This window comes from Rhineura floridana, chromosome 3, assembly GCF_030035675.1.
Source record: "Rhineura floridana isolate rRhiFlo1 chromosome 3, rRhiFlo1.hap2, whole genome shotgun sequence".
In the NCBI taxonomy this organism is placed as follows: Eukaryota; Metazoa; Chordata; class Lepidosauria; order Squamata; family Rhineuridae; genus Rhineura; species Rhineura floridana.
In genome coordinates, this window is record NC_084482.1 from 123,615,307 (window position 1) to 123,633,050 (window position 17,744).

General features: G+C 42.5%; 1 protein-coding gene across 4 annotated transcripts in view; it reads left to right on the forward strand.

Annotated features, from left to right (window-relative positions):
* KDM3B (lysine demethylase 3B) overlaps positions 1-17,744 on the forward strand; it is a 51,037-nt gene that overhangs the window by 17,901 nt on the left and 15,392 nt on the right. For 2 of the 4 annotated variants that reach the window (XM_061617705.1, XM_061617707.1), the window contains exons 7-14: positions 1,347-1,925; positions 3,274-4,519; positions 5,264-5,465; positions 7,644-7,858; positions 8,873-9,025; positions 14,738-14,845; positions 15,709-15,836; positions 16,659-16,941. In XM_061617705.1, coding sequence (XP_061473689.1) covers positions 1,347-1,925; positions 3,274-4,519; positions 5,264-5,465; positions 7,644-7,858; positions 8,873-9,025; positions 14,738-14,845; positions 15,709-15,836; positions 16,659-16,941 — 2,914 coding nt within the window. The remainder of the gene's footprint in view (positions 1-1,346; positions 1,926-3,273; positions 4,520-5,263; positions 5,466-7,643; positions 7,859-8,872; positions 9,026-14,737; positions 14,846-15,708; positions 15,837-16,658; positions 16,942-17,744) is intronic. The other 2 variants (XM_061617706.1, XM_061617708.1) reach the window with 1 other exon arrangement.

Genomic DNA, 17,744 nt, shown 5'->3' on the forward strand with positions numbered 1-17,744 from the left:
AATGCAGTGAGTATATAGGGGTGAGATGATTCTGGTCCTAAGCTGTATAGGGCAGGGGTGGAGAACCTTTTTGGCTCCACGGGCCAGATCCTTATTAGGATCTGCCTTGTGGGCCAAATTTGACGAATGGGCAGGGATATCATTGTGATGACACATGATTGGCTGGCAGGCAGGGTTACTGACCTATCAAAATCCCTTGTGCGTCCCTTAATTCTTTGTGATTAGGAACTTAAAGGGGGAGGGGGAAGACTTGGAAAATGCTTTTGCAAGTCCCATCGTTTAACTCTTCGATAGTGGAGACTTAAAAGTAGTGTGGGGAGGCTTGGAAAAGACTTTCAAGACAGCCCCCACGCTTGAGCAAATGGGAGCATAGGAGCTGTCTTGAAGCCTTTGCAAAAGAGTCTCTGAAGTAGCTCATGCGCACAAGGACTTTAATCCCTGCTCAGCTGGTGAGCAGCAATTAAATTCTGGTGCTTTGGCTACATGATCTTGTTCCCTGCCCTGAATACAACCAGGCACTAGTGACATCAGCTGGTGGGTGTGTTTGGAAGAAATGGCCTCGGGGACCAAATAGGAGCCCCCAAAGGCCCATGATTTGCATGGAGGCCAGAGGGTCCCCACCCCCAGTATAGGGCTTTGCACACCAGTAACAGTGCCTTGATCTTTGGCTGGTAGCTAATTGACAGCCAGTGCAATTCTTTCAGCAGTGGTGTACATTACAGCGATATTCTGCTCTAGTGAGCAGTCAAGCTGCTGCATTTTGCATTAGCTACAGCTTCTGACCAGCCTCGGGAATAACCCCATGTTGCCATAATCCACTTAGAGAATACCAGCACATGAACAGTAGTAAGGGTATCTTGGTCCAGAAACAGCCAGAGCTGTCTTACTAGCCACAGCTGGTAAAAGGCACTCCTAGCCATTGAGTTCATCTGGGCCTCTGGTGACAGCAATACATCCAGGAGCACCCAAAGACTACAAATCTGCTTTTTCAGGAGGAGTACAACCCCATCCAAAGCCAGCAATTGACTAATTACCTGATTTGGGATCCACTCACTCACTACACCTCCCTCTTACCTGGATTCAACTCATTTTTTGACCCTCATCCAGTCCACAACTGAGTCCAGACACAGGTCCAGGGCTTCCATGACTTCTCCTGATTTGCATGTTGCAGAGAAATAGAGCTAGATATCATCAGCATGCTAATGATACCTTGACCTAAACGCCTAATGTTTAAAGCAGTGTGAAATTTGTTGAAGGTCCAGGTTTCTTCAAAACTTTTGGATTTAGATAAGGATAATTATTTTGGCTGGCTCTTCATTGTGATCTTTGCTTTTTATTTCCTATAGGGTGGTTCTCTAAAAGCAGCTAAATCGTCAAAAGGAAAAAAGAAGAGAGAAAGTGTGGAAGGGAAAGATGGACGAAGGAGAAAAAATTCCTCTGATACTGGGTGTGATCATGCTACAAAGAAGCTAAAGGAGAAGGGTGAAGTGGATAGTAATGGGAATGATGGAGCTGAGGCAAATAGGGGAGCTTGGAAAGGAAGCATTGGCAGTGACATGACTCTGGATCCCAGGGCCAAGCAACTTCCTCCATTTGTTCCTCAAGTTAATCGCAGTATTCGTTTTGCCACATACACCAAGGAGAATGGCCGAACTCTTGTGGTCCAGGATGAACCAGTGGGTGGGGACCCACCTGTGCCCTTCACTTCTTTTTCTTCACCTACTTCCCAGGCATTGCTGAGTGGAGGTAGTAGCCAAGAGATGGCAAAATCGTTAGAGCAGGCCAACCAAGGCCAGGTGGCTGCCCCTGCAGTAATTGCTACAGCTGGGCCAACACCAGCTACTGTGCGGATATCTGATACTGACCTGTCAGCAGTTACTGGACAAGAAAAACAGAAAGCAGGCCACCTGCAGGCCCAGGGAGAGGTAAGTTGTTTACCACCAGCATACTAGTGATATCTAGCATGCATAAAGCACCTTGTTATGTTCAAAACACCTTGTGTACATTATCTTATTGTAACCCTTATAATAGCCATGTTAAGGATTTGTACAGAAGTACAATTAAAAAACACAGGAATATTGAGATCTTTCCCTGTTGCAATAGATGTATCCATCTATTGAGATGTGGAATACTAAGAAAGCAGACTTGTGAACTGGTATAATTTTGTATTGTATTCAGTGTGCAGTACATTCCCATCTATCTTTATACCTTAGCAGAAGGATACTGGCTTTCATATAAATAAAACTAGAATTCAAAGCCGCCAGTTTAGTGTTTCTTTATTCTTCTTAAAATCATTTTTTCCTGGAAGTGATGTATACAACTATAAGAGGGGAAGCTCCTGGGGAAAAAATATGGCAATATACACTTTCAAGAGAGCGGTTTCTTTATAATCTAATCTTTTACAGATAGGCAAAGCAACTCTACTTGCTCAGGGGAGGGAGACTCAAAGGCAGACAAAGTGCCCAATCCAAAGCCCTGCTGGGATTTCGGAAGGGGGGAAGTGTCATTCCTCATTTTTTCCTCTTCTAGAGGATTTTTTTAAAGGATTTTTCCTCCCGTTGGGACCATTGGGAGGGAAGATAACTACACCAGTCTCAGGGCCGATGTACTTGTTTCCTGTTTCAGGGACATGTTGGGCTCCCCAATCCGTCCCCAATACATCCCTGAAATTTCCCCTTTTGGCTTGTCTGTTGAGCACTGACAGAGTAGGACAGCTGTGGAGTTTTCCATAACTTGTGTGGAGGATGCCTCCATGAGTTACCTTCAGTGCCACCCCTCAATCTCCCTCTTAGGCCACAGAGAGGAAGAGCTGCACAATCCTAGCCCTGGGACACTCTCCCAGGGACCATAAGAGCGCATCCTAGTGGGAGCAATAAATAATTTCAGAATTGCTATTTCAGTATGTATGTTGGCATTTTAGAGTAACATTTCAGAAATTGAGATGAAAATATTGAACCATTTGTTTTTCTTTTCCATTATATACATTCTTAGCATTCTGAAGCAAAGTTTGCATAGATACAGTAAACCCATCTAAAGATTTGGAAGTTTAAAACTCGTCAGCCTAAATTACTTCAGGCAGCCTGCAAAATCTGGGGATTGTGTCTCATGTCTCAACCATTGTTGCACAACAAACTACATTTCTAATATAGAATAAACTGCTTAGAGCTGCTACAAAGTCAGTACATTGGGGAAAATGTAGTAGGCATATTAAGTGTTAAGAATTTTGCATCTTGAGAGAGGAGCATAACTAGCTGATATCCTATTTTGTTTCAGGTTTCCCCAAATTCAGTGTTGGCTTCTTCAGGTTTTGGAGTGGCACACTCAACTGTTTCCCAACCTGCAATATTTGATAGTGAGCAAAGCCAATCCAATGGAGTGTTGGCTCCAGAGAAGAAACCTGTTGGATTTCCATTTGGTACTCGCACTGGTCATGAGGATCAGAAGGACTCTGATTTATCAAATAACTTGTTTTTTCAGTGTATGTCCCAGAATCTTCCCTCCAGCAACTACTTCACAGCCTTGTCGGAGAATCTGGTTGAAGAGCCCAATAGTCAAGACTTGTTAAAAAAAAGTTCAGAGAGCCTGAGTACTAGCATCTGCAAAGGTAAAGGTCTTGCAGGAGAAGCTAAAGCTGGGGCTCAGATGGGCAGTTCTGTGGACCAGAAACTGCCAGCAGAGTCTATGCCCACCCTTACTCCAGCTTTTCCCCGAAATGTTATGAGTACTCGACCTCCAGAAAATCATGAGAATCTCTTTTTGCAACCCCCAAAATTGTCACGAGAGGAGCCCTCAAATCCTTTTCTGGCATTTTCAGAAAAATCAGAACTCAGTCCTTTCAGTGGCTTTGCCTCTTCATCTCAGCCAGGAGCAACTGCTACTCCCTCTTCAGTTCTTGGTTCCAAGGCAGCTTCTGGCTGGCCAGACTTGCACACTTCAACTGACTCTTTAGCAAAAAAGAAAAGCTTGTTTATAACGACTGATTCCTCCAAGATGCTGTCCAGTGCGCCTACTTCGACTCTCTTCACTGGTGTTCAGAGTTCATCTACTCTGGGAAATGGCCGTTCCAGTTCACCTATTGGAAGCCTGACACAACCTATTGAAATGCCCACACTCTCCTCCAGTCCAACAGAAGAAAAGCCATCTGTTGGGCCTGGGCAGCAGGACAATCCTCTTATGAAAACTTTTTCTAATGTGTTTGGCAGACATCCAGCTGGCTTTTTCTCTTCACAGGCAGAACTAGCACTGGAGAACAAAAACCCCTTTGAAACTGTGAAAAGGTTCTCTCTAGATGAGCGGAGCATGCCATCTAAGCAGGATTCTGATTCTAGTACCAATAGCGACCTCTCAGATATGAGCGATTCTGAGGAGCAGCTGCACACCAAAGCTTGTTTGAAGGGAATCCCAGAGCATCTGATTGGGAAACTGGGTCCTAATGGCGAGCGGAATGCTGTACTACTAATGGGCAAGGGAAAAGGGAAACAAACCCCTAAAGGCAGGCCTCGCACAGCCCCCCTAAAAGGTGACAGCTTTGAAAGAAGGGTTGAGTTATTTGGGGAAGGCTGAAGATGGGCTACTTTGTGTTGTGCGTTGCCACGTCTTTCGTATGGTCAGCCATGTAATGTGTGTCTTTCTGTCAATCTGTCCTCTGTGTATGTAGCCAGAGCAAGATGTCGGGCGGAAAAACCACCAAAAACCTGAAATTCTTACATTTGTCTGTGTGCACTATCAGTTTATTTTTTGGGGAAAGGATTAATTTGCACTCCTCATATTTTAGAAAAATATTTACTCTCCAATTTTAAAGACTTCAAAATTAGTACAACATGATTGCCCGCAGAAATGTATGTGTGAACTGAATATAAATGCAGAGATGACTGCTTAGAGTGTACTACAGTGCATCTTGAAACTTCTAATTTAATATGATTCAAGAACTCCATTAATTTCAATGGGTCTCCTCTGAGTATGGTTTAGTTAGATACCACTTTAGGTTTGCTTAAGGACAGGTGAATATGCAGGCCTGATCTGGGCACTTTTTTGCCGTGTAAGGTTATCTGGATCAGACCTACATGCCTTGGCCCCTATGCAGATACGATACCCAGAGCACAAATGTCAAGTATAGACAACTACAGTCATCATCTCTATCAAACCTAACCTCTGTGTAGTGCTACATTTTATGAGTCAACATTAAATAAGTACCACTTCGCATTTGGCATCCTTTCCCTCCGTAGTTCAGTTGACGTCCTCCAATTGTTACTTTGCTTCATAGTTGGCCAATCTGTACTGAAAGACATGAGTAAGGTGAGGAAGCTGAAGCAATCAGGGGAACCGTTCCTCCAAGATGGCTCCTGCATCAATGTAGCCCCTCATCTGCACAAGTGTCGAGAGTGCCGGTTGGAACGCTACCGGAAGTTCAAGGAACAAGAACAAGATGACTCCACTGTAGCCTGTCGCTTCTTTCACTTCCGCAGGTAACAGGCCTTTTAAGTAGATCTCTTATCCCAGTCTGCATCTATACTGGAATTGTTTTTTAACATGTTTTAAAAGATTTTTTAAAGATGTTTTTAAGATATTTTGGAGATGCTTTTAGTGCTTTATTTATTTGCTGCCCTGGGGTCTCTTTGGGAGGAATGGTGGGATATAAATTTAATAAATAAATAAAGCTCTTTGAGCTAGTCATATTTGTAAATCTGCTGCTGGTTGCTTTCTTAAATTAATAGCAACATTATTCTAAGTAATTTCATCTCATAAGAGTTGTATAGTCTTTCTGTAATGATAGTTGCAATTCCTGCTGTAGCTTCTGAGAACTACTATACGCATCATGTGGAAGCTGACCCCTGAAATGGCAGCACAATAGCAGGATGAGTAAGAAGATTTGAAAGCAAAAACAAAGATGGATTTTTAATTTAAATTGGATTTTTAATTTAAAAAATATTTCAGGCATTTAAAAAACTTGATTTTTATGATGAAATCTGAATGTAGTATAAACTTCTGAATTTTACATTTAAAACCCGATTCATGACTGTCTATCAAATATACTGAATTAAAGCCTGCTTTTCTATATCGTAGAATAAACCATGGAGGAAAGTATATCTGAGGCAATCATTAGACTCATGTAGGTCATGTATTTATCAAGACCAATGATAAACATTGATCTTCCAGTGTGGACATTTACTTTCCATACAGTGGAGATACACGGTATTCCTAGGGTTATATCCAGTAGGCATTCTGCCACTAATGGAAGGCCCTTTGATCCAGTGGAGGCTTCAGTCAGCAGCAGAAGGAGGGAGGGGTTTTTATTGTTGCCCCCTCCTCCTGTAACTCTCCTGCACCACCCCAAATCTGCTTTGGAGGGTTGGGATTCTTTTTTGTGGGAGACTGCAGGGGAAAGGGGGTAATCCCCTCCCTTCCCTTTCCCCTAACAGAAGCCTCATGCTGGATCAAAGAATCCTTTGTTGATAGAGGAACACCATTTTGGATACAATCAGTAATTACCACCTTTATTTCCACAAGGTACTGGAGCACTGGTCCATGGTCAAGCATAACTAACTATACTAGATTGTGTCCCTTGCATTCAAATAATCAGTCTTGCCTAATGTGCTTGCATGTGAGCAGAGAGCCCAACAGAAGTCTGTTAATTTCACAATATTCTCCCTCCCGCCCTGGTTTCTAAACAGATAGAATTGTGTGGTACAAAAGGCATGTTGGCTGCATGGCTAGAAACTCTGGATTATCCTCTTAGATAGTTACTAAGGTGTTACTTGAGCTGCGGATCAATATGTGCTTATTGCTATAGCAGACAATTGGTATGTGGTCTTATTCAGAAAATGCATGAATTGTAAAATGGGACACTATTAATCTATTGGGTTGAATTCAACTAAACCATTGTACACATAGAACAACTTCTGTGAGTGCAGTGGAACTTAGTTAACTTAAACCATAATCGCCATTTTAATGCCTTTACATCCAATTTTGAGAGATCCTTTTGGAGCTCCTCACAATCCCTTTTTGTTTTAACCACCCTGAATAATTTGGTGTCAGCAGCAAACTTGGACACTTCACTTCGCACCTCTAACTCTAGAAAATTAATGAACAAGTTAGATAGTTCTGGTCCCATTATAGATCCTTTGTGGGGGATCCCACGTTATATCCCACCATTCTGAGAACTGTTCATTTATTCCTAATCTCTGATCGCTGTTCTTAAACCAACTACTGATCCATAAGAGAGCATGTTTTATCCTATGACTGCTTACTCAGGAGTATTTGATGTAGGACTTCTATCAAAAGCTTTTTGAAAGTCCAAGTACACTTGGACACAACCTTATCCATGTGCTTATTAACACTGAGAAAGAATCTGAAAAGGTTAGCAGGTTTTAGCTTTGGAGAAGCCATGCTAATTCTTCAGAAAGCTTTGTTCTTCCATATACTTAGTAATTTCATTTTTAATAATGCTTTCCACCAGTTTCCCCAGCTGACCAGCCTGTTCTAACGAGGTCCATTTCCTGTTCAGTTTCTGCAGCACCATATCTTTGGAATCTTTTGTGCTAGTTTTGAAGAATAGCCATGGGGGGAATCTTTCTTTCATCTGTGTTTTGAAGATAAGATTACAGCTGCTGTGCTCTTTTAACTAGCTCATAGTTCTGTTTCAGACTGATATTTACCCGGAAGGGTATACTACGAGTAGAGGGATTCTTGAACCCCCAGCAGAGTGACTCTGATGCTATGAGCTTGTGGATCCCATCTTCTTCCGTTGCAGAGGGGATTGACCTGGAGACCTCTAAATACATCCTGGCCAATGTTGGGGACCAGTTCTGTCAGTTAGTTATGTCTGAGAAGGAGGCAATGATGATGGTGGAACCACACCGTAAGCTGCAGTTTTCTTTTTAACCTTTGTGTCTATAGTGCACTGAAACTTGATTACTGAAGAAAAGTTTGCTCATACCATCACTCTGGTTTATTCTGCAAGTGTTGAATATGAAAGTGTTGAATAACTAAAGGAGTTGTCCTTGTGAGATTTCATACATACTAGTTTTGTCCAACAGATTAATTGAGAGATAAAGTCATGCATTTTTTTTTAACACATCACTTCTCTGGAAACATTTATGAAAGTGTCTTAAAGGCTGTTAACACAGTAAAATTTTTGTGCTTACTAAAACACACCTTTGGCCTACTAATTTGGGGACAAATTTTCTTAAGGGCTGTTTTAGCATTATATGGTGCTATGTAACCGGGTGTAAGCAATTTCCTGTGCTGGATCTTACTCTACTGTCTTCATATAAAGTGACCTTTTAAAAATTGATGATAAAAACATAGGAAGAACCCTGTCAGACCAGAGGCCTGTCTAGTCCAGCATCATACTCTCACAGTGGCCAACCAGAAGTCTATGAGAAGCCTGCAAGCAGGACCTGAGTACAGCTTGTGACTCCCAGCAACTAGTATTCATGGGCATGCTGCCTCAACAGTGGAGAAGCATAGCCCCCATGGCTAGCAGCCACTGATAGCCATATCTTGGAATTTAACTAATCTTCTTTTAAAGCTGTCCAAATTGTTGATACCATTACATTTTGTAAGCCACTGTCTTGCCAGTGTCTCCAAAAGCGTTGTATGGATTGTCCTGAATCCAACACAAGAGATGTGTAGGGAGATCTGTGTATGCAAATAGGCTTTTTCCAGAGTTCCTCAAACTCTTATCTCTCTTCCCCTCCCTCCCTCCCTCCCTCCCTCCCTCCCTAATACACGTTTAGTTGTGCATTTGAACTGTTTTAAATGTGTTAGAGAAATGAGTTTTAATAAAATAAACTCCAGCTTTACAAAATGTCTGTAATGTATAATTTATTAACGTGTGCCTCCTTGATTTTTTTTTTTTTTTTTTTTGTAGAGAAAGTGGCCTGGAAGAGAGCTGTACGTGGGGTGAGGGAGATGTGTGATGTATGCGAAACAACACTGTTCAATATTCACTGGGTTTGTCGCAAATGTGGCTTTGGTGTGTGTCTCGACTGTTATCGTCTTAGAAAAAACCGTCCGCGCAGTGGTGAGTACTGTTGATGTGTGAGCGTTGTTGCGTGAACAGCATACGTTACGTTGGAGTTAAGTTGAGCAAGAAGCTTCTCAGAGGTAGTAGATCAGGTTAAGAGTCTTTATTAGACATTATGGCTTAAAGCTTAAAGGTAGATTACATGTAGAGTTTCCCCCCCTTTAAGGAGAAGCTCCCAGTTCAGAGACAAGACACAGAAGAAGGAAGAACTAACAGCAGGCTGTTACAACTTTCCCAGCTGTTATCTCCCATTACCATGGCAACGGCTGGCCTTGGATTGTCTGCTCTCAGGCCAGCAAAGACATAACTCCTTCTAGCTACAGATTTCAAGACTTTCAGACTTGGTGGAAAACAACCAGGCCTAATGGGTCAACATGCTCCCCTTTTTCCATCATGTCTGTCAATTACAAATAAAACTCAGCAATACATTTCAACAATATAAAGGTAATACATTTCAATACATTGCATCATACAGATCCAGTTTACATTTCAGTACATTTCAAAACTTTATTCAATCAAATTTCGGCTGAACACAGGTCAAATATAGTGTCTCTGGATCCATCTCAACCTGTTTATGCATACCTGGGCTGGTAATTACCCCCACAGTAAATCTTTCAGGCGGTTTGCCAATGTTCGCTCTTGTAGAGCGTCTCAAAGGAACTGGAGTTTCTGCTCTCTCAGCCCCCCCGTTTGAGCTGGTACTTGGCACAGCTTGATCAGGAGATTCCATTTCATCAGCCTTGCGTTTCTTTGATCTCCGTTTCCCACAAATGAGTTCATTTAACGCATCCCTAAGAGGAATTTGTGTGCCTTCCTCTTTTATGTCAAGGTTTGGTTTGAATGTTTGTGCTTGTGTTTGTGCTTGTGTATCAGCTGATCCTGTAAGAATGACTGTTTGCCTTTGATCCCAAGGCTTTTCTGCAACTTTAATGCTTCTGCTCAGAATTAATTGCTGTGTTTCTGGTAACCAAACTCTGAAATATGCATTCTGAAATCCCAAAACAAATCCTTGTTGTGCTCTGGGTGCAAGTTTGCCTCTTCTTTTTCCCTGTGGAATGTGTACCCAGCAACGTGCCCCGAATTTCTGAATGTGTTGCAATTTCGGCTTTCTCCCAGTGAGTTTCTCATAAGGTGACATTCCAATGGCACTGTGTAACACCCTGTTGTGAATGTAATTCGCATACAGAATTGCCTCTGCCCAGAAAGAATTCCCCAAACTGGAATCCATTAACATGGCTCTCATTGCTTCCTGAAGCACCCTGTTTTTTCTCTCTGCAGTCCCGTTGGAAGACGGGTTAAATGGAGCAGTGAAATTCTGTTTTATTCCCTTACTCTCAAGGAAGTCACTCAATGCTTTACTCGTGAATTCCCCTCCCTGGTCTGAGTGTATCGCTTTCACAGTAATGCCATGTTGAGTTTCGATTCTCTTAATGAACAGTTTCAGCTTCTGCTCTGCTTCACTTTTATGCTTGAGCAAATAAAGATTAGTGTGTCTAGAAAAATCATCTACGTTTACCAAAAAGAATCTCGCACCTCCTCGTGAAGTGTTTATTGGCCCTGATAAATCAACATGAACTAACTGGTAGGGAGCTGTTGTGGTTCTCTCAGCCTCCCGGTTTATTGGTGCAATTGTCATTTTCGCTTTATGACATGCATTACAATCCAATGTTAACTGTCCACAATTTTTCAACCACATGTTTTCACTATGCATAGGGGTTTTCTTAATTGTGTCAAAGTTTGCATGCCCCAGCCTCTGATGCCATTCATGGACACAGCCTTGATGTGTCTGTGCCTCAGCGTTTAACACAGCACACCCTGCTTGACTGCTCTTTATTACAAACTGGGAATCATTCAGGCTTCCCTGCATGCACACTTGATCTCCCCTCATTACATAACATTTGTCTCTGTCAAACAACACTGAAAACTCACAACTGGTCAGTTTTCTCACAGACAATATGTTATGAGACAGTTCTGGTACAAACAATCTGACAGTATTCCAAGTTTATCAAATCTCACCAGTCCTCAAGCCTCCACATTCTTCTGCGATCCATCCGCTAGTTGCACAAAGTCCTGCTCATCTGTAGACATGTAAAACAAACTCCTGTCTTTGATTAATATATGGCTCGCCCCACTGTCAAGAATCCAGGTCCTAAATCTTGAGACTTCTGTTTACAAAGTTCACACTGCCGCTATGCGTCTTCCAGCCTCCGTCCCTGGAGTTTCGCTTGACTGCACAGTCTCTCTGAAGATGCCCACGAGCTCCGCAGCCATAACAAGCCTTTAGCCGCTGCTGCTCCTGCTTGTAATCCTGCTTGCTTCCGACAGCCTCCTTCGGCACGGCACTTTTCGCCTCCTGCCTCCGCTGCCATTCTTGGGTCAGCTTTTCTTCAATAAAGGCTACATTCAGCCCCCCATCGGGCATGGCTTCAATTCCCATGACAAAATTATTCCAAGTCACATCGAGTGAAGCCAGGATCAAATAGGTCTTCTGAAGGACAGAGTGTTCCATGCCTCGATCCTGTAACTCAGCAAATAGGCGCCTGAATTCCGTGAGATGCTCACTCATGTCGCACTCACCCATGAAGCGCATCTGATACAGCTTCCGTGCCAAACACAACTTAGATCCCGCGGTCTGTTGCACATGAAGGGCCTCCAACACGTCCCACATCTGTTTGGCGTTTGTAACATCTCTCACGTGTAGCAGTTGAGAGTCGGATAGAGCCAGAGTAATAAAAGCTTGCGCCCGCTCATCGTTCCGAGTCCAGGCCGCTGTAAGGGGTGCAGGGGGTGTTCCATCAATAGCTTCCCATAAATCCTCTTTTATCAAGAAAGCACGCATCCTTGACTTCCAGCTTCCATAATTCTTTTCATTAAGTCGTTCCATCGGCAAGCCTCCAGACATGTTTACAGCAGCCATCTCTGCTCACCTCTGTCTGGCACAATCAATCACGCTGCCCTCTGGATCTCCGTCTGCCGTTCAGACCAGCCACTTACTCCTGTGTAACGTGCTGTGGATCTGGGCCCATAACCCTGTTGATGTGTGAGCGTTGTTGCGTGAACAACATACGTTACATTGGAGTTAAGTTGAGCAAGAAGCTTCTCAGAGGCAGTAGATCAGGTTAAGAGTCTTTATTAGACATTATGGCTTAAAGCTTAAAGGTAGATTACATGTAGAGTTTCCCCCCCTTTAAGGAGAAGCTCCCAGTTCAGAGACAAGACACAGAAGAAGGAAGAACTAACAGCAGGCTGTTACAACTTTCCCAGCTGTTATCTCCCATTACCATGGCAACGGCTGGCCTTGGATTGTCTGCTCTCAGGCCAGCAAAGACATAACTCCTTCTAGCTACAGATTTCAAGACTTTCAGACTTGGTGGAAAACAACCAGGCCTAATGGGTCAACAAGTACTTGATATTTGTCCAAGAATGCTGCAAAGCTTATATGTGTATGCTGCTTTTGTTGAGGGTGGTGGAGTTGTATTGTGTGAAGGCTAATTGACCACTTTGCTATATTGTTGGATAGAAGAGATGCTGTAGTTTGGGAGTGTTAGCCTAATTTACTCTGCTGCCTCATCCTTACATTTTCTCAAGGCAGCATGAAGAGTAGAGAGTTTCCTTCTGTGTTTAACTTAGCCATGCTTTCAAGAACAGGAGTGGCATGTAGAGGATCATCATGAAGAATGGGGACTGTTGGAATGAGGAAAAACCTTTGAGGATTGCAGTTAAAATTCCTAACCCACTAGGGATGCTTAACAGCATTCACCCATGCTGTGAAATGGTTGACTTTTGGAATAAATTTAAGTGTTACTTTATTGCTAAAGTGGGCCTCCTTCGTTACTTACCAACTGTCAGGTAATACCATTTTTTTAAAAAGGCACCCAGGATGTTACAGATCCATCAGCCAAGAGCTCGTAAGATCACCCTGAGCTCCTTCGGGAGGAAGAGTGGGATATAAATTTAATAACTGCGGGATTTCCCATTACTTGTTGCTTCACGCAGTGGGGAAGTTAGGGGAAAATATGTATATGTCTCATCCAATCTCTCTTGGAGGAAATCCTGAAGGAAAATGACTTTTGAACAGGCTTACAGAAGGCTTATGATCTGATACGTATTACAATCCTTGTTCATGCATAATAGCAATACTGTGTGCTTTTGCCAGCAAAATTGATAAACCTTGGTGAAGTAGCTTTTGCCTTCTTAGTGGACATAAGTCTTTTCAGTACTGGGAAACTAAAATAGGAACTATGTGCCAACCTAGGTCAGGTAGGACCAGGGGCTTCTGTCTGATTATTGTATTTTGCCCTGTGAACATTCCAAACCTGCCATCTCATTTGAAATGAGGAAATTAAATTGACCGTTTGAGGCATTTGTAAGACGTAATGTGGAACACTAGCTGAGAAGCAAGCACATGGATGCACAAATGCACATTATTGATATGTATGCACATAACAAGTCATCACGAGACAGACATTGGATAACTAAAAAGTTATGCAGAGATTCATTTAGACTTCAAAATACATGTTCTGTTACGAAAATAGGATGGAATATTGATTCTAGATGTGTTTTTTGTCAAGTTTTAATCTTGCATACCTAACTGTTGTACTGCAGCATTGCATGCCTAACTGTTATGCTCCAGCCTGGTGCCCTCTAGATGTTTTGGATGAAAACTCCTGTCCAGCTGAGGTTGCCAGTGCAGGGCTGCAGTAGCACATTTATTTAATTAGCTAGTTAGCTTTACATACCGCTCTTCCTCCCAGAAGGAACCAAGGTCGGCAAACAAAAACACTAAAAACACTCTAAAACATTTTCAAACAAAACAACTTTAAAATATATATTCAAACAAAAACATCTAAAAAACATACTCAGACAAAACATCTTTAAAAATATCTCTAAAAAACACAGCTTTAAAAACATCTTAAAAAGTAATTCCAACACAGATACAGACTGGGATAAGGTCTCTACTTAAAAGGAAAGAGGAAGGTCTTCAGGAGGTGCCAAAAAGGTAACAGAGATAGTGCCTGTCTAATATTTGAAGGGGAGGGAATTCCAAAGGGTAGGTGCCACAACTCTAAAGGTCCACTTCCTATGTGTTGCGGAATAGAACTCCTGATAATGTCCTCACCTGCAGAGCACAGTGATCAATTGGTTATATATGGGGTAAGATGATCTTTCAGGTGTCCTGGTCCCAAGCTGCATAGGGCTTTGCACACCAAAACCAGAACATTGAACTTGGCCCATTAGCTAATGGACAGCCAGTGTAATTCTTTCAGCAGCGGGATAACATGCTGGCAATACCCTGCCCCAGTGAGCAGTTGCGCCACCACATCTTGCACCAGCTGCAGCTTCCATAACAACCTCAAGGGGAGCCCCACATTAAGCACCACAACAAATATCTGTTGCATGTTTAGTTCATTTAGTGCAGAGATGGGGAACCTGTGACCTTCCAGATGTTGCTGTACTATAACTCCCATTATCCCTGACAGTTGGCTATGCTGGCTGGGATTTATGGAACTTGGAATTCAACAACTTTCTGAGGGCCGCAGGTTCCCCACCCCTGATTTAGTGCAAGGTTTTGTTTCTCCATGAAGAGAGACTGGAGGCTGTTACCAAACCATGGCACTTCTGAATTTATTAATCTGAAGCCATTGTAGTACTGCAACATGTGAGTTAGCATTTGGAAATTTAAAAGATCTGATTATCTTTCTGTTTCAGAGACAGAGGAGATTGGTGATGAAGAGGTTTTTTCGTGGCTGAAGTGTGCAAAGGGACAGTCACATGAACCAGAGAATCTCATGCCAACACAGATAATCCCTGGCACAGGTAATACCTCAGTAATCTGTCCATTTTCCATGTCCTATCTGGTCTCTCATTTGATGGATTTTTATTGCACTTTGCAGCCAAAAGGACTCCCAGATTGGTTTGAAAACATCGGTAATAAGACAGTCCCTGCTCTCATGCTTAAAATCTATAAGACAAGGGAAAGGGGTTGGGAGGGAGGAGTTATAAAGCAAATTTGGGCACTAGTTCTTAATAACAAAGTACTTACAACGAATCAGCTGGAATGGAAAACAGTCCAAGGAAAGGAGAAGCAAAAAGTTGCTGATCTCTCAGCTGAGCCAAGGAAGTGGCCCTGCTTCCCTTATCTTTTTTTTCCTGCTACAGCCTGATGTAATGGCTGCTATCACATAACAGCTGATGGAAGAGCAGCCTGACCTGACTTCTCAGCAGAATTTATAGTGACCCTGCTTCCTTCAGTCCCTCTCATTGCCTGAAGTAATGGCTGCTAACAAGTCGTTGTTGGAAGGTGACTGTTGGCTTTTGCCATCAGATGCAGCAGGGTGGATTCATTCATTCTTATTCTTATTTTTGCCGCAGAAATGTATCTGCAGTTGCCGAGTCCTCATTACTTGCAATGTTTATTAGGTTTCTAAAGCTACTCGATGCAGTTTGTTAACAGGATCCTAGTGGTATTGTCAAAACAAAGATACAGATTATTATCCCTCCCCAGTCTAAAAGGCAGTTACACATAAGATTCTGTATCAACTGTCTGAGGACACTCTTCTTACTTGTCAAAGCCTAGAAGCTTTCCCATTTCAGCTGTAAGTAGAAAGATACTGATGCTTGCATTAAAAGACTTTCAGTTTTTGTTATAGAATTTGATACCAAAACTTCTAACTTTCCAGCACTGTATAATATCGGAGACATGGTTCATGCAGCTCGTGGCAAATGGGGAATTAAAGCTAACTGTCCATGTATTAATCGGCAAAATAAATCTGTGCTCCGACCTGCTGTCACAAATGGAATTTCACAGGTATGTGAGGTTTTATTATGCCCAAAATCTGGCATTATTTATTTATTCCATTACATTTATATCCCATCTTTCCTCCAAGGAGCTCAAGAGGTATACAAACACAGTTCTGTCCCTCCCAGTTTTATCTTCACAACAACCTTATGAGGTAAGTTAGGCTGAGAGACAGTGACTAGCCCAAGGTCACCCCACAGAGCTTCATAGCCAAGCTGGAATTTGAACCCTGGGGTCCCAGGTCCCAGTTGAACACTCTAACCACTACACCATACTGGCTGTCAGTCTGGACATCCTGACTAGACCTTTTGTCTTTAAAAGAGTCATTTGTATCTTGTATACTGGAATAATTGTAATTGCTTTGAGCAATTTGAATTAGTTAGCGTATTAATGAAAATAGCCATTTACTAATTGGATGGTATTTTATACTTGGGTTTTCCTTTTATAGAAGGCCTTTGATGGTTTTTCTACCAGTGGAATATTTACATTTTTTATGAGTTTGGAATATAGATAACCTATTGGGGTCAAAGGACTTTTGAAATTTGGAGGGCATAATCATGTGCTATGGTCACCTTTTCCCATATATTGGGTTGCATTCAGAATGAGCACATTTAATAGGCTGGTAGCAGCTGAATTTCCCCTTCTTCCCCCCCCTCCCCAAGAGTTGGGAGAGCTGTTACACATGGAAGAAGATGGGCTCCCTCAACTAGTCTTAATACTTTAATATTGTAAGTTTTTTTTAAAAAAAGTCATTTGTCTCATTTGTTTTAAAAAAGAGCAAATTTCAGTTATCACATTTTGACTGCTTTGTGTGTGATCCTTTTGTTTCAGCAGCTGCCCAGTATGAATCCTAATGTATCCACATCTGGAACTGAGAGCACATTCTCTAGCAGCACAGGGACATCAGAAGGTGGGCAGCTGGACACTAATGATATTCCTAAGTCTGAAGCTACAGAGGCCAAAGCTGAGGAACCTGTAAAGACAGAGGCTCCAGCAACTAGCAACAGTGGTGAGACAAAACCTAACAAGTCACTGTGTCCAGAAACAAGTCCTTCGTCAGCATTGCATTGGCTTGCAGATTTAGCAACACAGAAAGCAAAAGAAGAAACAAAAGGTAAGCTGTTGGGGAGTTGAAGATTTTTTTACTAAAGACCTGATTATTGTCCTGGAGAGAGAGGGATGTTTTTTGAAGATGGGAATTTGGAAGGCAGACAAAACCAGGATTACTGTTTTTTAAATGTCAAGACACATTGATTTAATACTCTTGATGTTTATAATCCACAAAGATTCTATTCTTCTCTCCTAACCCAAATGGCAAACTGAGACCTACCCGGATTAGCACAGAGGGTGGTGTAGTCTAAAAGAGCAACTATAATCCAAAAATGTTTCCCTAGTTGTGTGTTTCCCATTCTTGGTCAGTGGAGAACTGGAGCATACAGGAATGGGTTAACTTCTCCTGGAAGCAGAGTCGAGTCACTTTGAAAAAAGCTTATTAGTGGCCAGCTGGAATGGGGGGTAACCTCCTCCTAACTTTCAGTTCTTGGCTCTGTCTCCAGTGAGCAAGAGTCAACTCTTTCATCCTGTGTTTCCTTGTTTGTTTCCTTGTACCTTTTTTGGCAAAAGCAGCAGCTTCTTTTTTTCCTCTCTGCTCCCGCCAGTCAGTGATTCAGCAGATGAATTGGGGGGCATGGAAGAAGGGGGTTTTCTACCTTGGCAATTGTAAGTGCCAGGACACAGAGGTAGCTGGGATCTGTTCCAGGCCCCTCCTGCTATCCTTTCCAATGTGCCCTGTTGCCTGAGCACCCGATCAGAGTGCAGACCAACAGAGAGGCCTCCAGAGTAGTGGGGATTGGCCCCTTGCCCTCCAGGCCTTACTGTACAGCCAGGTTCCTTGGCAGTGAATCTCTGCTCTGAGCA